This window comes from Anomaloglossus baeobatrachus, chromosome 6 (assembly GCF_048569485.1).
Source record: "Anomaloglossus baeobatrachus isolate aAnoBae1 chromosome 6, aAnoBae1.hap1, whole genome shotgun sequence".
NCBI classification, from domain to species: domain Eukaryota; kingdom Metazoa; phylum Chordata; class Amphibia; order Anura; family Aromobatidae; genus Anomaloglossus; species Anomaloglossus baeobatrachus.
In genome coordinates, this window is record NC_134358.1 from 392,225,873 (window position 1) to 392,248,505 (window position 22,633).

Below are 22,633 nucleotides of genomic sequence, written 5' to 3' on the forward strand. Positions count from 1 at the left end.
TTAGTTGGAGTGTGCAACGCAGGCAGATGCGCTCTGCAAATGTCTTGGCACTAGTGGGACTATAGCAAAGTCCAATAGCCACGTATAGGATGCCACTAGGTACACTGAGTGTGTGCTAGTATAATGGCTTAGTTATAATTAGTTGGAGTGTGCAACGCAGGCAGACGTGCTGCAAATGTCTTGGCACTAGTGGGACTATAGCAAAGTCCAATAGCCACGTATAGGATGCCACTAGGTACACTGAGTGTTTGCTAGTAAAATTGCTTAGTTTAAAAAAGTTGTAGTGTGCAATGCAGGCAGACGTGCTCTGCAAATGTCTTTGCACTAGTGGGACTATAGCAAAGTCCAATAGCCACGTATAGGATGCCACTAGGTACACTGAGTGTTTGCTAGTAAAATTGCTTAGTTTAAAAAAGTTGTAGTGTGCAATGCAGGCAGACGTGCTCTGCAAATGTCTTTGCACTAGTGGGACTATAGCAAAGTCCAATAGCCACGTATAGGATGCCACTAGGTACACTGAATGTTTGCTAGTATAATGGCTTACTTAGAATGAGTTGGAGTGTGCAGAGGACAAGAGGGTACAGTGGCAGGATTGTGGTGCTCTGGGTAGAGGAATGGAAGCCTGCCTTTCTATTCCCTCCTAATGGTGAAATGCAGGGAGGAAATCCCTGACCTGGGCTACACAGACGCTGTTGCTGTTTGCAGGACCTGTCACTTATGGCTCTCTGACCCTGCCGCTTTGAGCCCTTAAAAGGACTGCTAGAATGTGCTCTCCCTAAGCTGTCTAACGCTGTGTATGCAGCGCATACAGCTGTATCGGCTATAGGACTCAGGAGGACGGAGCTGCGACACTGATGTCTGACACCAAAGACGCAGAAGGCAGATAATGGCGTTCGTGAAGAAAATGTCCGGTTTTATAATGCAGGGACATGTGACATGCAGATCCTATCACACATGCCGTTGCTTCTCTGGCTCAAAGTCCACTTAGGTGTGTGTGTGTCTGTGATTGGCTGACATGCTGGCCCGCCCCACAAGACGCGCGCGCTTAGGGAAGGAAGACAAGAAAAAAAAAAAAAAAAAATGGCGATCGCCATTATAGAAACAGCAGTGATCTGAAGGCGCTGTTCACGCACACTATACACTGAAATGTGATAATAGTTTGATTCACAGAGTGACTTACACTATTACAGCAGAAACCAAGCTAGGATTTTGCTGTTTTTTGGCTGCTAGAACCGTTCTCGAACGTTTCTAGAACTATCGAGCTTTTGCAAAAAGCTCGAGTTCTAGTTCGATCTAGAACATGCCCCAAAATCACTCGAGCCGCGAACTGGAGAACCACGAACCACGAACCGCGCTCAACTCTAGTTGTCAGGGTCACATCGTTAGTGACGCACATCCGGCCTCGTTTGACATATCGTAGCGTGTAACACAAATGAGCGACTGTGAACGAGCAAAAATACTCACCTTATCGTTGCTCGTTGACACGTCGCTCATTTTCAAAAAATCGAATGTCCTTCTGTGCTCCGGTTGTTCATCGTTCCCGAGGCAGCACACGTCGCTCCGTGTGACACCCCGGGAACGATGAACTGCAGCTTACCTGCGGCCGCCGGCAATGAGGAAGGAATGAGGTTGGCGGGATGTTTACGTCCCGCTCATCTCCGCCCCTCCGCTTCTATTGGCTGGCCGCTGTGTGACGTCGCTGTGACGCCGAACGTCCCTCCCTCTTCAGGAAATGGATGTTAGCTGCCCACAACGAGGTCGTTCAGGAGGTAAGTACGTGTGACGGGGTTTACTGACTTTGTGCGACACGGGCAACAAATTGCCCATACACTAAAGTGCTGGTATGAACCTCCTTGCAGTTCATAGGTTTATGACACTCCTGGTAGGTTATCATGTTTTCTTAATCTGTAAGGAGCAGTTGTGACCTAGATGGAGAAAGCAGGAGACTAAAGGTACCGTCACACTTAGCGTCGCTCCAGCGATCCCACCAGCGATCTCACCTGTCAGGGATCGCTGGAGCGTCGCTACATGGTCGCTGGTGAGCTGTCAATCAGGCAGATCTCCACAGTGATCAGAGATCAGCCACCAGCCACCAGCGACCCGTGTAACGACACTGTGCTTGGTAACCATGGTACACATCGGGTTACAAAGCAAAGCGCTTTGCTTATAGTTACCCGATGTGTACCTTGGCTACGAGTGGAGGGAGCCGGCTTCTAGAAGCTGCAGACGCTGGTAACCAAGGTAAATATCGGGTAACCAAGCAAAGCGCTTTGCTTGGTTACCCGATGTGTACCTTGCTTACCAGCATCCGCAGAAGCCGACTCCCTGCTCCCTGCACATTCAGATCGTTGCTCTCTCATTGTCAAACACAGCGATGTGTGCTTCACAGCGGGAGAGCAACGACCAAAAAATTGTCCAGGACATTCAGCAATGACTGGCGACCTCACAGCAGGGGCCAGGTCGTTGCTGGATGTCACACACAGCGAACCATCACTCATGATCAAGATCGCTGTTGCATCACAAAAACCATGACTCAGCAGCGATGTCGCTAGCGATGTCACTTAGTGAGACGTAGCATTTAGGGCTCCATACACTTTAGATAAATGTTAGCCGACTCATTGGAAATTTAGCAGCACCAGTTATGTACTTAGGTTCCCTGGTATTACTGCTCATCTCTTCAGTCACTCGGAAGATCAGTCCTTTAAATTTAGTTTTACATGAATAAAGAAGAGAAGTCATGTCTCATCAAGTAGAAAATGTCTGTGAGTTCCCCAATGTTAGGTGATACTTAAGGGTGCTTTACACGCTGCAACATCGCTAACGATATATTGTCGGGGTCACGTCATTAGTGATGCACATCCGGCGTCGTTAGCGATATCGCAGCGTGTGACACCAATAAGCGACGATCAGCGAGCACAAAAATGTGAAAAATCGTTGCTCGTTGACACGCCGCACAAACCGCCCCCTTAGAAAGGAGGCGGATCGCCAGCCAGAGTGACATCGCAGGGAAGGTAAATCCGTGTGACGGGTGTTAGTCATGTTGTGCGCCACGGGCAGCGATTTGCCCGTGTTGCACAACCGACGGGGGCGGTTACGCTCGCTAGCGATATCGGTACCGATATCGCAGCGTGTAAAGTACACTTTAGATTGAATGATTAGATATATCTTAGGGTTCAAAACAATGGTTTAAACTATGAATGGTGCGATCTTAAAACACTACCAAACAATGTCAGACAAATGCTTAAACAGTACGAATATCATGAAAGAAATGGTTGAATAGTGATAGTTACATCGTAATATAGATCACACTGCTCTGTATTCACACATAATCTGTACTGTAGGTTTGTTCAAGGATCAGATCCCACAAGTGATACTATTTATTTCAAATACATAAATTCCTAAAGTGTTGTACAAACATTTCTGTTATTATTGGAAAAAAAATGTAATCAAATTATCACTAAAATGTTCAGTAATCAATTTCATGGTTATATTTGCCCACAAACAACCAATCTCTGAAAAGTCATACCTATTTAACCTTTTAATTCTGCACCTTTTTGTCAGTGGAATAATTTCACAAGTGAACAATCTCCATTTACTGTATATGATACAAAGATGAATGAGATTTATTTTCACTTACCTAAATAATTCAGCTTTCAAATCGCTCAACCCATTCACAGTAAACAATTGTTGTGAACTAAGGGTTTACATTAGAATCTTAAGGATTGTCGGCCAGTTTAAATGCAGATTTATAGACACCAATAGATTGTCAAATAGATTGGGTCAGTGGTGTAATTATGGTTGCAGTTTTTGTGGTTTATTATAGCCTTGTAACTGCATCCTTAAGTTACAATGACAAGAGACCACCCAGATACTTAAGATATACAGAGCCATATAATTTGCATGTATAGATAACAAGTACTTTTGTCCCCAAGTTCAGTTTAATTGTATGATGTTCCTTAGGAAGTGGAGATAACATGTAACAATGATCAAAAGATGCCTTGTGTACTGTGGAGCCTTTCACTTTCCTAACCACTTCCTCTGTCTGTTTCAGGTTGTATATATGAAGGCCGACATTACAAAGAAGGAGATGAATTTCAGCCAGAAGGGAACAAATGTCTTAAGTGCTCCTGCATCGTAAGTTGTGGTTATAGCAGGGGGAACAGTCACTAAAGTGCCCAAAAGAATCAGCATCCATATCCACATGCCTGTATTCGTCTATTCTATCTATCTATCTATCTATCTATCTATCTATCTGTCATCTATCTATTTATCTATCTACCCATCCCTCTATCTATCTATCTATCTATCTATCTATCTAGCTATCCCTCTATCTATCTATCTATCTATCTATCTATCTATCTATCTATCTATCTAGCTATCCCTCTATCTATCTTTCTATCTATCTGTCTATCTATCTATCTATCTAGCTGTCTAGCTATCTGTCATCTATCTATCTATCTATCTATCTATCTATCTATCAGTGTTGAGCAAGCACTACCATGCTCAGGTGCACAGTACGGTCATTCGGTTGGGCTCGACTAGTGTACTCATAAAGATTTTCCTGAAAAATGCTCGAATTCCCCATTGACTTCCATTATACTTGGTATACGAGTCAAGCCCGTCTGAGTATCTGACTGCTTGTTACAAGTATCAAGCTCCTGAGTATGGGAATACTTGCTCATCACTACTAACTATCAGTCATTAGATTTTTTGCTTGAAGGGCTTATCCAGGGGTTTTTTCATTGTGGTTAGTGATGAGCGAGCACTACCATGCTCAGTACAGGAAATCAGCAGGTTGGACACCCGGACAGGTGCAACTTGAATACCAAGCATAATGGAAGTCAATGGAAAACTTGAGCATTTTTCCAGAATATTTTATGCCCGTCTGAGTGTCCAACCTGCTCGTTTTGAGTATCGAGGATCACCACTAATAGCTGCAATGTTGCTAATTACCTTCCTGTTCTACCCAGTACTCCTGTTGGTGATTCAGCTGCTCCTCATCAACAAAGCAGCTCTTTCTTCTGGTCTGCTCCATAGATGGGGCGTGACTGCCAGTGACATGGTGATTGACAGTCGTCTTTCTGCTGTTATGTAGAGGCAAGCCAGTTGTCAATCAGCATGACATTGCCATACACACCTCATAAACAGAGTACAATAGCAGTGAAGCTGCTGCTCTGTCGAAGTGACAGCAGAAGCCACAGAACCGGTGGCAGAAGCGTTCTGTGACCAGTCTGTGTTGGCAGAGATCGGTGCCGGTTCATAGTAAAAATATTAAATAGTCCCGATGAACGCCTTTAATATCTCATTCATATCACATAAAGAAAATAGCTGATTTCTGTAGATGCCATCAGCAAAGGAGTTTTCCTCTAACCCACGTAAAGGTATTTTACCATTTTTACTGCCAGTAATCTGACAAAAAAACTTTAGAAGAATTTGTAAAAGTTTGAATATTTATCTTATCCTGAAATGGAAATATGTTCGTGATTACATCTCAAAGTCATATATTAACTTATATTATTGGTCGTGACAAGAAGCATCACAAACGCATATTTACCATAAACTAGACTTTAGACATGTTAAATTATTCACGTTTCTATAAGACATAAAAATAGCAGCCGAAAAGATGAGTGGATTTCTTGGAATAGCCTCTTATCTCATAAAAGACATACCGTGTGGACATGAAAAGAGAAGAAACTGAGCTCTGCTGAATCCCAATAATTTACATGGGCCGCTGACAGCATGTGCAGGGTTTTCACTGGAAATGACTATATGCAGATATTCTTTTATGATGCAAGTTTCATGAATCTTTTATTAACATTTGCACTTTGTATAGTACAAACGTTCCCATGTCCTGCATCATTCTCTCATCTGTTGCTATTATTACAGAATATTTCCTTTGCTTTTCTTGTTTTTATCTATGAGCATTGTCAGTAGTCCAGATTTATCCATAGAAATCTATGTCCATGTACATCACATTTGGCCACACTTAGGGATACATTACAAATAATGCTAAAGGCCAATTTTTACATCATTTAGTTATAAGATGATAGTTAAAAGAGTATATTCACATAACAGGAAGATTTCCATACGTGGGACTGTTAGCTGCAGGATGATCCATTAGTTATAGTTTCTGCAGGTGGTACCAAATATTTCATACTGTTGGGTGCTGGCATTCAACAAAGCCCCTGTGCAGCTGAACAGGTTGCACTTAGTAGTAACGATGAGTGGTTTGATCCGCAGAGGAGTGAGTTCAAGTTGAATTATCTGAAATTTGCGGTTTCACTCAAATTTGACCACTTTGAGATTTGATTAACAGTTTACAAAAAAAACCCATTGCTTGGCACCATCTCTCTCACTGCTGAAGCATCAGAAAGTGGGATAATGTTGCGATGCTGGGTGGCTTCCCTATAATGCCCTGCAGCTAAGACACCTTTTACAGTGGTGATCATCAGTTCCTGGACCTCCATAGATCAGCAGCTTCCTGCAGAACACAGTTTGCACAGAAAAATTGTTTTCTGCACCAGAGTAATTGGGTAAGTCTCTCTATTATGGTCAGTGAGATGGTCTCGCTCTCAATTCTGTAGAGTATAATCTCTTATGGTGAGTGGGGTCCTCTATCTCCCCTGTAGAGTGTAAGCTCTTATGGTCAGCGGGATCCTCTGTCTCTCCTGTAGAGTGTAAAAGTATACTAGGCAGAGGCGATTTATGCACCAAACCGTGCAATACCTTATAGCTGGGTTTATAGGTCAGCTTTAGTCCTCTGTAAACAGGGAAAAGAAAATACAAACCAATGTCCAGGAAGCAGAAAGCTACGGCAGACACCATTCAATTTTCCAAAGTGTTTTATTGCATCATCATGTGCAGTTAAAAGTAGCGGGGGGAGAGACGAGAGCAGACACCCTAATGGATGACGGCCGTTTCGCATATTCTTGTGCTTCTATGGGTCCAGGTGGACCTGTAGAAGCACAAGGACGTGCAAAACAGCCATCGTCCATTAAGGGGCCTGAACTCGGCTCTCTCCCCGCTACTTTTAACTGCACATGATGATGGAATACAGCACTTTGGAAAATTGGATGGTGTCTGCCGTAGATTTCTGCTTCCTGGATATTGGTGTAGAGTGTAAACTCTTATGGTCAGCGGGATCTTCTGTCTCTCCTGTAGAGTGTAAGTGACACACCCACGGGGTCAGGGGTTACTTGTCCGTGACACCGCCTGTAGTGTGGGGATAGTATTAGCCGCCACTGCAGGACTTCTCTGCTGGGGCAGATGACAATGCAGCTCAGATGGTTCAACTCTCCACAGGCAGAGCTATGGCCTCAGGGAGGATATTAGTGGTAGTAGTCTCTTAGGGGCTGATGGCGTGGTGGCGCGATGAGGAGGGCACCAGCAGTAACAAGACGACACAGGCGGAACAGTTCAAGGTCTTTTACTCACTGGTCACAAACTGCCGTTGGAGCACCGGGCTATGCTGTGATGGGCCTCAGCCAATCCCGGATACTTTGGAGGTCGTGGCTGGTGATTTACTTCTGTGTGTCTCGCTCCAATGGTTTCCCTCCACCCCAGCTCCTGGGTCGTGGAACAGGTCATGGGTGCCTTCTGCACTCCCCGTGAACCCTGGGATTCCCCTTCTTTCCTCAGAACTCGGGTCGAGCCTCCGGCTCCAGACCACGGGCCCCAAACTTTCCGTGTCTTTGCTTGCTTGTCTGTTCCGGAGTTTGACCTAACTCAGACGCCATCCGGTGCTAACTGCCTGTAGTGTGTCAGATGGCTCCTCACTTCCCCTGTGGGTGCCCCGCATCCCGGGTCCCTGAATTAGTGTGCATGAGGTACAATACCTCGTGATGGCCACCCCAGCACCTACCCTAGCCTGGTCCCAGTGACAGAACCCCCGTGTTATGTGTTGGTTGAGTGTGGTCTGCGGTGTCCTCCCTCTCCCCTTCCAGCATTGAGACTTGTGCAAAATTATTTGAAAAAAATGTGACTAAGCTGGCGAATTCAAATTTCAAAAGATCCATTCATTTCTGCTTAGTATATATAGTATATCTGCCCCTGAACAGTTTTAAATCAGGGGTTTAGGAACAATTCTGGGTATATCCACAAGCATTATTCAAGTAATAGATGACATCTGTACACTCTATAACAAACCATGCACCATAATCAGTATTCAATGATTTCTAGAAAGGATGAGTGAGTAAAACACCATTATAATTAAAAGATACAAAATGTTTTATCATACAAATCATTATGCTTTACTTAAAAAAAATCCCTACGTGTTTGTTAGAAGGGTCTCCTGGTAAAAGAAGCAAATTCACATTGTTCTTTAAATGTGAGGAGTATGTGGTGGTAAAGCTACCACTGTATTCACTGGATGCTAAATAGTGTCCTTTCGGTATTCATTACAGTATAACCTTTTTAATTTTTTTTCACATATCAATAGTAAACATTTAGAAAACAAACTATTATATTTCATCAGAAAAAGGTGCTTCCATCTCTTGCTTAACTGAACTTCCATTCTCAGTATGCACAATTCACTGGGAAAACCTGTCTTCAATAAATATAGACTTTCCTATTACAGTTAGCGTTCATAAGGTTCTATGGAGAGCGGCGTAGTGAGAAGCTACGGGCAGACATACATTCTGCTGAAAGTTGACAACTACACTTTAAGCCAGTATACTCCTTTTTGCTGTATAGAATTGCATACTTCATTGTGCTGTACTACACAGAAGCAACCATTACCAAAATGTGTATATATGAAAGGCATCCAATAGAGGTACGTGCTGGTAGTCTTCATAAATATGGCATTTAACTATGGAGCTATTTTTTTCAATGCAAAAGTGACATAATTGCACTGATCAAATCTTTGCTAGTAGACTTAATAACTTCTAGAAAAGCTGGGAATTTCTAATCCAGTAGAAGGTCCTACCAGAGACTGACAATTATTTGTATAAGTGTGCAAAAAGAAATAACTGTCAATCACTAATAGGACTGCCCACTGGACTGATAATTAGAGATGGCGAATAGTAAAATATTCGGGTTCAGATTATTTGAGCCAAATGATTTCTACTATTTTTGCATTCGTCACAAATAACAAACCCAATGCAAGTCAATAGGAAACTCAAATAATTTTCCGGAAGACCTTAGAAGTAGGTCTGGGAGGGCTGGAAAAGTGCTGAAATGGATGGAAAAGTGCTGAAACTGAATGGGAACAGAATGTGGAGGATGCCTGGATGCATTTCTGATTCACATTTGGTTTCGAGAAATAATGGTGTCAGAGTATTACGGGGATTAAAACAGGACAATTATACTTATCGAGTTTCACCGCTGCTGTCACACTGCTTCTGGGCATTAAAGTTCATGAATATGCACTGCTTCCCCCTCCCATTCTCTGTGCCAGTGTTTGTGATTGATTGCCTGATTGCCATCACATTAGCTGTCTCGGTCAGGTTGTGGAGTATAAAAATAAATAAATCGTTGGAAAAAATGACGTAGGGTCCCCCTTATATTTATACGCAGTGCAGATAAAGCAGGCGGGTACAGGCTGCAGCCCCTTCTGTGTGTGTTATCTTGGCTGTGTATCAAAATACGAAAGACCACAATCAGACTTTTTTAAATTGTTTAAATAAATCATTTAAAAAAACAAAATTCGGTCCCCCCAAATTTGATACTCAGCCAAGATCAAACAAAATTTGATCCAGCTCACCTCCGCCTGACATCCAAATGCTGAGCACGGAAACTGATCCTGCCACGGCTGTTCAAACATCCAAATGAAAAATATATATTCCGTCTCGAAGCAATGGATAAGCGGCCAAAATACAGCAGACAGCTGAGGCTGGTATTTTCAGACTGGGGAGGTCCATGGTTATTGGGCCCCCACAGTCTAAAAATAGCAGCCTGCAGCTACCTCACAATTGACGCATTCATTAGATGTGCCAATTGTGGTGCTTTTCCCAGCTCAACCGAGGCTGCGGCAATCAAGGTAATATATGGGGTTGATATCAGTTGTAATATGTCAAAAATCAGAGCTGCCATCAAGCACTAGATTTATTAACCCCCAAAACACCTACATAGCTTATTTTTACACTCTACTCCCTGACAGCTAGTGTGAGGACAGCAAATTACAGATGCTGGCATAGAAGGTGGGCGGGGGAAGCAAGACTGCAATCAATCACATACGCCAATACAGAGGGTGGGGGGAAGCAGTGCATATTCATAAAGGTTAATGAGTAGACTCAGAAATAGTGTGACAGGGAAACTTGGTAAGTGTTATTCTCTTGCTTTAATGACCACACGTCATTTATTTATTTTAATCACTGCACCTCCCAATCACAGTAATGCCAGTAGCAAAGATGGCTGTGGCATTACTTTTGATTGGCAAGCAATCTCTGAATGTTTATTGGCTGAAAATCAGGAGTCAAACATGCTGGGAGGGGAATTGAAACTCACAAGGCGAATACCAAAATACTCGAAGAGTAACAGATATCGCGAATACCTTAGTATTTGTGTGAGTAACGAATAGGGCCAAGTATATTCACTCATCACTACTGATAATCCCAGGAAGAGCGGAGGTTTACATGATGAGAACTCAGGATATACGGAATGTTCTCTCACAAAACTACAGTTAGCTCCAGAAATATTTGGACAGTGACACAAGTTTTGTTATTTTAGCTGTTTACAAAAACATGTTCAGAAATACAATTATATATATAATATGGGCTGAAAGTGCACACTCCCAGCTGCAATATGAGAGTTTTCACATCCAAATCGGAGAAAGGGTTTAGGAATCATAGCTCTGTAATGCATAGCCTCCTCTTTTTCAAGGGACCAAAAGTAATTGGACAAGGGACTCTAAGGGCTGCAATTAACTCTGAAGGCGTCTCCCTCGTTAACCTGTAATCAATGAAGTAGTTAAAAGGTCTGGGGTTGATTACAGGTGTGTGGTTTTGCATTTGAAAGCTGTTGCTGTGACCAGACAACATGCGATCTAAGAAACTCTCAATTGAGGTGAAGCAGAACATCCTGAGGCTGAAAAAAAAGAAAAAATCCATCAGAGAGATAGCAGACATGCTTGGAGTAGCAAAATCAACAGTCGGGTACATTCTGAGAAAAAAGGAATTGACTGGTGAGCTTGGGAACTCAAAAAGGCCTGGGCGTCCACGGATGACAACAGTGGTGGATGATCGCCGCATACTTTCTTTGGTGAAGAAGAACCCGTTCACAACATCAACTGAAGTCCGGAGCACTCTCAGTGAAGTAGGTGTATCTGTCTCTAAGTCAACAGTAAAGAGAAGACTCCATGAAAGTAATTACAAAGGGTTCACATCTAGATGCAAACCATTCATCAATTCCAAAAATAGACAGGCCAGAGTTAAATTTGCTGAAAAACACCTCATGAAGCCAGCTCAGTTCTGGAAAAGTATTCTATGGACAGATGAGACAAAGATCAACCTGTACCAGAATGATGGGAAGAAAAAAGTTTGGAGAAGAAAGGGAACGGCACATGATCCAAGGCACACCACATCCTCTGTAAAACATGGTGGAGTCAACATGATGGCATGGGCATGCATGGCTTTCAATGGCACTGGGTCACTTGTGTTTATTGATGACATAACAGCAGACAAGAGTAGCCGGATGAATTCTGAAGTGTACCGGGATATACTTTCAGCCCAGATTCAGCCAAATGCCGCAAAGTTGATCGGACGGTGCTTCATAGTACAGATGGACAATGACCCCAAGCATACAGCCAAAGCTACCCAGGAGTTCATGAGTGCAAAAAAGTGGAACATTCTGCAATGGCCAAGTCAATCACTAGATCTTAACCCAATTGAGCATACATTTCACTTGCTCAAATCCAGACTTAAGACGGAAAGACCCACAAACAAGCAAGACCTGAAGGCTGTGGCTGTAAAGGCCTGCAAAAGCATTAAGAAGGAGGAAACCCAGCGTTTGGTGATGTCCATGGGTTCCAGACTTAAGGCAGTGATTGCCTCCAAAGGATTCACAACAAAATATTGAAAATAAAAATATTTTGTTTGGGTTTGGTTTATTTGTCCAATTACTTTTGACCTCCTAAAATGTGGAGTGTTTGTAAAGAAATGTGTACAATTTCTACAATTTCTATCAGATATTTTTGTTCAAACCTTCAAATTAAACGTTACAATCTGCACTTGAATTCTGTTGTAGAGGTTTCATTTCAAATCCAATGTGGTGGCATGCAGAGCCCAACTCGCGAAAATTGTGTCACTGTCCAAATATTTCTGGACCTAAAGGCTACTTTACACACTGCGATATCGGTCCCGATATCGCTAGTGTGCGTACCCGCCCCCATCTGTTGCGCGACACGGGCATATCGCTGCCCGTGGCGCACAACATCGCCCAGAGCCGTCACACATACTTACCTGTCCGGCGACGTCGCTGTGACCGGCGAACCGCCTCCTTTCTAAGGGGGCGGTCCGTGCGGCGTCACAGCGACGTCACTGAACCGCCGCCCAATCGCAGCGGAGGGGCGGAGATGAGCGGGACGTAACATCCCGCCCACCTCCTTCCTTCCGCATAGCGGCCGGGAGGCAGGTAGGGAGACGTTCCTCGCTCCTGCGGCGTCACACGCAGCGATGTGTGATGCCGCAGGAACGAGGAACAACCTCGTTACTGCTGAAGTAACGATAATTGGGAATGGACCCCCGTGTCGCCGATTAGCGATTTTTCACTGTTTTGCAACGATGCAAAATCGCTAATCGATGTCACACGCAACGGCATCGCTAATGCGGCCGGATGTGCGTCACGAATTCCGTGACCCCAACGACTCCGCATTAGCGATGTCGTAGCGTGTAAAGCCCGCTTTACTGTATATATCAATCTGCTCAGCTCCCCTGATCTATTACATGATGCCCGCAGGTCGGATGCTTTTTCAGTTTCCCTTTAATAAAAATACCAGCTTGCCTCCTTTGCACAGAGAAACTGTAACAAATCTCAACCATCTAGAAACATTGTGACTTTGCAATCTTCAGTATAATGGACTTCTTGGCACAATGTCAATGTTTTCCAGCAAGGAAAGCCAATGGATTGTAAAGGTAACTGTAGTCTCTTAAACACTCCTATGCCAGAGCATGGACAAATATTTGCTAAGAGAAATCAGTCCAGCGCTTGGTTAAAAATTTCACACATCCTCTTGAAGATGTCAGAGATAAAGCTGAACATTAGTCGTACCTTTTAACGCATGTTATGCTTTACTGTTTTATATGAGACAAGCAATGCAAATAGTTTGTGTCTAATTTATTGCTTAGGTATAGACATGCCCATAAAAACAGCAGGAATTAAACATCAGATATTTTTCCAGTCAGTCTGCTTTATGTCAGGGTGTTATCTGTCAGTTGTGGTTTACAGCTAACTAGGAGCAGTCAACCACTTCAGCTCACCATACATGACTTACATGGCTGGTTGCATTTTTTCATGATCATATTTTTCATTAACTGGTTATTACCATGATTAAAGGAAAAATATCAAAAAGTCAAACTTGAAATTATCATTGGCAGCAGTATTTTTAACTTCTAAGAAACATCTGCTCTACCACGAGTATTGGAAAAGATCTTAAATTTATCACCCCCCAAATAAAAACAACAAAAAGCATTCTAAATACCCTGCTATGAAAAATCTTTTTATAGGTCACAATAGTAAAGATAGAAGTGAAGGCAAAGGAGACATTGCAACATGGCAGCAATAGGCCCTGTCCAAAAGATAATATTTATTTGGCAAGGTCCCACCTATTCTCAACCATATGCTTGCCCAACACAAGCCGCAGTTATATGCAACTTTGTCCCTTTACACAAGAGCAGACACAGATGGAAGAGGGCCCCAGTGCAAGAACAAAATATGGTCAATTTGCAGTTGACTAGCTCATGATAATCCACAATTCCATCTGTTTTGGAGGGCGAAGTGGCCTCCTTACCTCTTGGGTCTCTGTGTGGCTGCACAGGTTGCCCAAATGATATGTCCATCCCTTCCTTTACAGTTGAGTATGTCTGCTGTCCTATCTCAAATAAAAAAAAAAATTCTCCTGGATCTATGAATCTCTTTATGCAGTTGGTGCTCCCCACAAGGAGAAATGTACTCCTTGTATCCCTTATCAGAGGGCTTTCACCCAACCAAACTGGAACTCCTAGGCTAGGTTCACATACTACGTTTTTTTGACGCTGCGTTTTTGTGCGTTTTTTGCTGCAAAAAACGCACAAAAATGCACCCGTAGAAAAAAAACGCGGCAAAACGTTTTACCACGTTTTGGTGTGTTTTTTGCTGCATTTTGCGGCGTTTTTGCTCACTGCGTTTTTATGGGGTTTTTTTATCAGTGAACAATGCCATTAAAGATTGTTGAAAAAAAAAAGAGAAAAAAGGTCTGATGTCATTTCCTTCTTCAATATGTTCTTCATTCTCCACTAGTGTATGCAGGAGAGCAGACAGCTGCAGAACTATAAGGCTTAGCATGCTCCATCCAGGACTGTATGCTGGAAGGAGAGGCAGGGGGAGCAGAACTACAAGGCTCAGCATACTCCATCCACTAGTGAATGCAGGAGAGCAGACAGCAGCTGCAGAACTACAAGGCTCAGCATCCTCCATCGAGGATTGTATGCAGGAGTTTTTTGCCCCCCAAAAAAATGACGTGGGCTTCGCCATATTTTTGCATACTAGCCAGGTACAGCAGGCAGGTACGGGCTGCCCCCAACCCCCAGCTGCCTATTTGTACCTGGCTGGGAACCAATAATATAGGGAAGCCCTTTTTTTATTAAATTATTTCATGAATTTCATGAAATAATTGAAAAAAAAATGACGTGGGCTTCGCTTCGTTTTTGAGTCCAGCCACGCACAACTAGGCAGCTGGGGATTGGAATCCGCAGTTCAGAGTGCCCATCTTTCTGGGCACCCCTGCTGAGAATTGCAGTCCGCAGCCGCCCCAGAAAATGGCGCTTTCATAGAAGTGCCATTTTCTGGCGCTGTATCCAACTCTTCCAGCTGCCCTGATGCCGGGTGGCTTTCTGGGTAATAATGGCGTTAGGGCTAGCTGTATATTATCAACTGACCCTAAGCCTGAAATTCATGGTGGCATGCCAATATTAGACATGGCCACCATGAATTTCTAGTACACATAAAAAAAAACACAACACACAGAAAAATATTTTTATTAGAAATAAAACACAACACAATTAGTAACTCCATCTTTATTGAAATAAAGAACCCCCCTCTGGGGTCAAGGGTCCCGCGCCGTCCAATCCGGATCCAATATCATCTGATCGGTTTGCTGGAAGGCAAAGTGATCAGATGATGTCAGGTTTAAGGACATGAATCACATGACACATCAGCTGATTGTACAAAAGCCGTTTATACAATCAGCTGATGCATCAGTGCAAAAAAAAAAAAAGAAAAAAAAAATACTCACTTATATGCTAATTACCGGCAGCTCCTGGAGCGATCGGACGGGAGTCTGATCCCGTCCAATCGCTGCAGGAGCTGCCGGTAATCAGCTGATTAAGTCTCCTGATGGCAGGATCAGCTGATGGGTTAAGCCGGCCGGGCGCTAAAAAGCCTGCGTCATTGCGAGACTTACGATCAGCTGATGCGTCAGGTGACCGCATCAGGTGATCCACCGCCAGGTCTTGCAGCCATCGGACGTGCCTGGGAGACGGCAAACATCCGGAGCGGGGGTGGCGGTACCGGGAGAGGAGCTGGGAGCAGACATGGCACCGGGAAGTCTGCAGACAGGTGAGTATGACTTTTTTTTCAACTGTTCACTTTTGATTTTGCAGCTGCTTACATCTCCCGTCCAGACATGGCGCCGCATGGGATATTGTACGGGGAGGATTCGCGCTTCTGTTTACTGACAGAAAGAATCCTCTTCCTGTACATGTCACTTTACTACCCACCCCCTGCGTTTATAGCTGCGTTTTTAGTCATAGAAACGCACTAAAACGCAGCTATATTTGCAATTTGCGTTTTTCATCGCATTTTTGAACATTTCATTGAACTCAGTGGATGGAAAACGCAGTGAAAAACGCAAAAATAATTGACATACTGCGTTTTTGTGGGCACCAGAAAAACGCAGCTAAAAACAACCGCTGTGTGCTGACAACAAAAATGAAAACTCAGACTTTGTTAGGGAAGCAAAGTCATGCAGTTTTCTAGCAAAAATGCACCCGAAAAACGCGCAAAAACATAGCAAATAATGCCCTGTGTGAACTTACCCATACTTGGCACTGACGAAGAGCAAACATTTGTCTTTTAATGGAGTTTATGGTTTGGCTTCCTATCCTCATGCTGCAAGGCTAGTTCAAGAGTGGATATTGACTGTTAGGATTGTTACATCCAATAGGTTGCACTAGAATTCCTGTTTCCTTTCTCTACCAAGAGACTATTTCCATATCATGAAGGAGTAGACAGTTTCCTTTGCAACACATTTTAAATATACTTGTCTTTTTCCATTCCAATTGTCCTCCAAACTTGATTGCTCTCATCACTTATAGTGTTTTAAAAAGGAAAAAAAGGAGCAATACGTGCAATAAGAATAATTTATTAAATGTAAAAAGTGTTATACAGGACTGAAAACAGCAGAGGATGGGGAGGGAACACACAAGGATCCCATGAACCACCGAGTAAAAAGATGGTAAGTAGAGATGAGCGAACCGGTCATGGTTCGGCTCAAGTTCGACGAACCGAACTCAAACCAATAGGATATAATGGGAGGCAATCACAAACACATAAAAACAAATTATAAATGTCCACATACAGTTAATAAACATTGACATAACACTTATCGGTCCCCGCGATCCCTCCTGCACTCTGTCTCCTGCCGCTATTCCATCCGATGATCGCTGAATCCTCCCGGTGACCAGCACTGCCAGCAGTGATGCAGGACCTATCGTGACGTCAAAATACCCATGTGACCAGTCACGTGGCTATTATCTCATTGGCTACAGACTGGTCACATGGCTTTGACGTCATGTCCTGTCCTAGGTCCTGTCATTGCACTCTCCGGTACACGGTGCACATTTGTGTATCGCCGTGTACCGGCGACATGCTCTAGCACACGGTCGACTCCCCATTCCGTTAGGGACCGGTTGACACAGCCGGTCATTAACGGAGATCACCGTTGCCATAGCAACGCAGTTAGCGGTGACGTCACTGCTAACCGCGGCTCCGGGAATCACATGACGGAGCACCGTTGCTATGGTAACGCGTCTGTCAGCGTTACCGCTGTTACCGCTAACAGCCAGCAGCACTGATCTCTCACGGAGTGAAGGCTGCACGCTGCTTCCCGTGCAGCCTTCACAGAAGTGAAGGCTGCACGGGAAGCAGCGTCTTCCCCCATGCAGCAGTGATGGAGCAGAGCTGCATTTGTTGAACGAGAAAGACAGAAGACCATGGATCGTGGAGGGCTGACAGGGGGTAATAAAGATGGAGTCTCTAATGTGTCTGTGTATTTATTTCTATTAAAGTATTTTTTCTCTGTGTGGTGTCTTTTTTTTTAACCCTTTATTGGAGATTCTTAATGGCCGGGTCAAACGTGCCTGACATTAAGAATCTCTGGCTTAATACTAGCTAGTAAAACAAAGCTAGTATTAACTCATTATTACCCAAGAAGCCACCCGGCTTCAGGGCTGTTGGAAGAGTTGGATACAGCGCCAGATGATGGCTCTTCTATGAAAGCGCCATTTTCTGGGGCGGCTGCGGACTGCAATTCGCAGCAGAGGTGCCCAGAAACCTCGGGCTGACCTGTGCTGCGGATTCCAATCCCCAGCTGCCTAGTTGTACCTGGCTGGACACAAAAATGGGGCGAAGCCCACGTCATTTGTTTCTTAATTATTTCATGAAATAAGTGAAATAATTAAAAAAACGGGCTTCCCTATAATTTTGGTCCCCAGCCGGGTACAAATAGGCAACTGGGGTTTGGAGGCAGCCCGTGGCTGCCTGCTGTACCTGGCTAGCATACAAAAATATGGCGAAGCCCACGTCATTTTTTTGGTGGGCAAAAAACTTCTGCATACAGTCCTGGATGGAGTATGCTGAGCCTTGTAGTTCTGCAGCTGCTGTCTGCTTTTCTCCAGACAGACAGCAGCTGCAGAACTACAAGGCTCAGCATACTTCATCCAGGACTGTATGCAGAAGTTTTTTGCCCCCTGAAAAAATGATGTGGGCTTCGCCATATTTTTGTATGCTAGCCAGGTACAGCAGGCAGGTACGGCTGCCCCCAACCCCCAGTTGCCTATTTGTACCCAACTGGGAACCAAAAATAAAGGGAAGCCCTTTTTTTATTATTTCATGAATTTCATGAAATAATTAGAAAACAAATGACGTAGGCTTCGCCCCATTTTTGTGTCCAGCCAGGTACAACTAGGCAGCTGGGGATTGGAATCCGCAGCATAGGTTGGCCTGAGCTTTCTGGGCCCCACTGCTGCGAATTGCAGTCTGCAGCCGCCTCAGAAAATGGCACTTTCATAGAAGTGCCATCTTCTGGCGCTGTATCCAACTCTTCCAGCACCTGCTATACCTGGCTAGCATACAAAAATATGGCGAAGCTCATGTCCTTTTTTTGTAGTTTTTTTGGCAAAAAAAATAAAAAATGCTTCCCTGGATTTTCCATTGCCAGTGAAGGTAACACCAATCAGTGGGGGTTAGCAGCCAGTAGCTGCTTGGATTACCCTTAGCTAGCAATACAAAAAATGCAGTGGGAGCCCATATATATTTTTTTTAATTATTTATTTAAATAACTAAAAACAAAATGGGTTTCCCTGTATTTTGATTGCTGGACATCATAGTGCTGTAAAAATAAATCTTTAAAAAAAATGACGTAGCGCTCCGCGGTATTTTTGATTCTCAGCGCAGATAAAGCAGACAGCTAGGGGTTGCCACCCCCATCTGCCTGCCGTTACCTTGGTTGGCAATCAAAATACAGGGAAGCCCATTAATTTTTTCTATTTAAAAAATAGTTAAAAAAAAAATGACGTTGGGTCCCCCCATTTTTGATAGCCAGCTAGCGTAAAGCAGATGGCTGTAGCCTGAAAACCACAGCTGGCAGCTTTACCGTGGTTGGGGATCCAATGTGGAGGTCCCCCCAGGCTCTTTTTTTATAATTATTTTATAAATATTAATAATTACACAAAAAAAGTAGGGTCCCCCCCAAATTGGATCACCAGCCAAGGTAAAGCGGACAGCTGTGGTCTGGTATTCTCAGGGTGGGAAGGTCCATAGTTATTGGGCCTTCACAGCCTAAAAATAGCAGGCCGCAGGCACCCCAGACGTGGCGCATCCACTAGATGCGCCAATCCTGGCGCTTCACCCCAGCTCATCCCGTGCCCTGGTGCAGTGGCAAACGAGGTAATAAATCGGGTTGATACTAGCTGTAAAGTCACCTGAGATCAAGCCCAGCAGTTTGTGATGTCATGGCGTCTATTAGATACCCAACATCATAAACTGTCAGTACTAACAAAAAAAAAAATCGACAAAAGAAATTTATTTGAAAAAACAGTCCCCAAAACATTTCCTCTTTCACCAATTTATTGTAAGAAAAAAAATAAAGGGGTCCCACGACGACGACTCTGGACCGTCTAGAATATGGGGGGGAGACACTCAGGGAACGTATCCCCCATTTTCTAGGAGTGCAGACCCTTCATGTGAGGAGTGTGGGTGCAATGAATCTGCACTCACTCTCCCCGGGTCCACAGCAGCAGAGTCCATGTCGTAATGGTTGCTACCAAAGCTGCAATGCCCTGCTCATGAGGTAAGGGCATGCCTAATCAGGAGAACTATTCTACATTTCCAAATATTGGTATTTGCTGATATTATTGCTATTCCACCTACTATATATTGGAGATAGGATCTTGGAGATGGAATACCCCTTTAAGTCGAGTTATCCAGCTGAATGAATACTTAACAACAGAGCTCGCTAGTTAGATGTGTTTTCTTGTGGCGTATAATGGACTCTCATGTTTGGTAGTCGTTCAGCAGGGAAACTATAAAAGCAAATCCCTCCATTTGGAAATGTAGTATATAGCTCTCCTGATCAATTATGTTCCTTACCTCATGAGCAGTGCATTGCAGTAATAAAAATAATTTATTCATTTATATAGCGTTATTAATTCCATAGCGCTGTATGTCTTTGGAGTGTGGGAGGAAACCGGAGTACCCGGAGGAAACCCACGCAAACACGGGGAGAACATACAAACTCCTTGCAGATGGTGTCCTTGGTGAGAATTGAACCCAGGACCTCAGCGCTGCAAGACTGCAGCTAACCACTGAGCTACCATGCCGCCCATTTAGCTTACAGATGCATAACCACCACTCACTGTGTCTGAACACAGGAAGCTGAGCTGACAGCCGCTCTGTGCATGCGGCAGCGTCTATTGTGTAGGAGAGGGTCGTGGGGGGATCAACGCTGCACAGGTACCGTGGAACACCGGGGAACACCGGTGGGGTTATAGGGGGTGACCTGGCAGGGCCTGGGGAGGAGTTTTCTGTCGCATGTGTCATGGCACATGCGACAGAAATCAGAGGAGTAGGGTGAATGCGGCCGCCGCGCTGCTGTGCACGCGGCCATCTTGGATTTCTGGGAGGGCATCAGGGGGGGCACTTTGGCGACACCGGGGGACCGGAGGTGACCGGGGAGGAGATTTATCATGTTTGTTCATGCCAGATGGGAGATAATGTTTTACTGGCACTGTCATTTACTGTAACGTGATCATCGGTGTACGGTGTATACCTGTGATCACGTGAGCGGGGACCGGAAAAACCGTCCTGAATCATGATCTCCAGGGTCTCAGCTAGCCCTGAAACCCCGGAGATTTTATGACGCTGGGTGCCGTTATTCACTTATTTCTGCCTGCTGTTTATAAACGGCAGATCAGAATAAGGCTACATTAACACGACCGATCCATTTTTGCGGTCTGCAAAAAACAGTCCGTTTTTTTTCACGGGTGCATCCGTGTGGCATCCATTTCCGTTCCTTAGACGGTCCGTATGTCATCTGTTTGTCATCCGTGTGCCTTCCATTTTTTTTGTGTACTGCAAAAAAACTGAAGGAGGGAAAATACATAAATTTACCCAGGATCCATAGCTTCATCCTACATGAGGCGGCCACATGTTCACTCCAGTGCCATTTTCTACTGCTTTTCACAGCGTAGAGCGTTCTGGTGATTTTCTTGTGCTTGTGCACTTCATATCAGTCTTTTCTGTCATTATAATGGCAGAAAGACACATAATGTCCCACTCTCCTGCATTTTGTAATTTTGCACCCTTTGGTGCCTTTCATGTGGCACTAAGGGGTGCTTAGCTTTGTATTTAGCCAAAAAAATGACAAAAAAAATGACGTAGGGTTCCCCCTATTTTTGTAGCCAGCTAGGGCAAAGCAGACAGCTGCAGCCTGCAGACCACAGCTGGCAGCCTCACCTTGGCTGGTAATCCAAAACTGAGGGCACCCCACGCTGTTATTTTAAATTAAATAAATAATTAAAAAAAAAAAACACGTAGGGGTCCCCCCAAAATTGGATCACCAGCCAAGGTAAAGCAGACAGCTGGAGTCTGATATTCTCAGACTAGGGAGGTCCATGGTTATTGGACTCTCCCCAGCCTAAAAATAGCAGGCCGCAGCCGCCCCAGAAGTGGCGCATCCATTAGATGTGCCAATCCTGGTGCTTCGCCCCAGCTCATCCCGTGCCCTGGTGCAGTGGCAAACGGGGTAATATAAGGGGTTAATACCAGATGTGTAATGTCACCTGGCATCAAGCCCTGGGGTTGGTGAGGTCAGGCGTCTATCAGATACCCGACATCACCAACCCAGTCAGTAATAAAAAAAAATAGACAACAAACACATTTTTATTTGAAAAAACACTCCCCAATACATTCCCTCTTTAACCAATTTATTAGAAAGAAAAACAAATCCAGGTCTGGTGTAATCCAAGGGGTTGCCATGACGATCCACACTGTCCCAGTCAATGAAGAGCAGGATGTTCCCCATTGGCTGGGAGAGCAGTGCAGTGACCTGAGCTAACATCAATGGGTCAGCCCAGGTCACTGCAGGGGATGACAAGTGCTGCTGTCAGCGAGGTACATTACCTGCGCTGATCTCCTGCACTGCTGACAGCACCTGTCACTGAGTTCAATGACCGCCGCCTTCACAGCCAAGTATCGCGAGCGGCCTGTGACGTCACCGCTAGTCAGTCTCGGGTCGGAAGCGAGAGAAGGTGATGTGACAAGCGGCGGCCATGGAGGACAGTGACAGCGCTGAGGTCGGGACTTTATCACCGCAGGTAAGCCGAGCGGGACCATGTGTGCAGAGTGCAGGCGGGCGGAGCCATGTGTGCTGGCGACGGAGTGCGAAGTGGGTGGCGCTGAGGACGTCAGTGTCGTGGACTGCTTGGCTGGGGACAGGTGAGTGTGAGTGTGTGTGTGTGTGTGTGTGTGTACATGCCGCGTGCAGGAGGGGGTGGAGCGAGCTGAGCGGGGAAGTGTGGGCTTCCTGCACGTAACTAGGATAAACATCGGGTTACTAACCAAAGCGCTTTGCTTGGATACCCGATGTTTATCTTGGTTACCAGCTTCTGGCAGGCTGCCAGCGATGGCTCCTGCACACTGTAGCTGTAAAAAGCCCTGCTTTTTG

At 44.6% G+C, this 22,633-nt stretch overlaps 1 protein-coding gene across 1 annotated transcript in view; it reads left to right on the forward strand.

Annotated features, from left to right (window-relative positions):
- The window catches only part of BMPER (BMP binding endothelial regulator), a 492,868-nt gene that overhangs the window by 149,657 nt on the left and 320,578 nt on the right, over positions 1–22,633 (forward strand). The window contains exon 6 of the mRNA XM_075315106.1: positions 4,052–4,134. Coding sequence (XP_075171221.1) covers positions 4,052–4,134 — 83 coding nt within the window. The remainder of the gene's footprint in view (positions 1–4,051; positions 4,135–22,633) is intronic.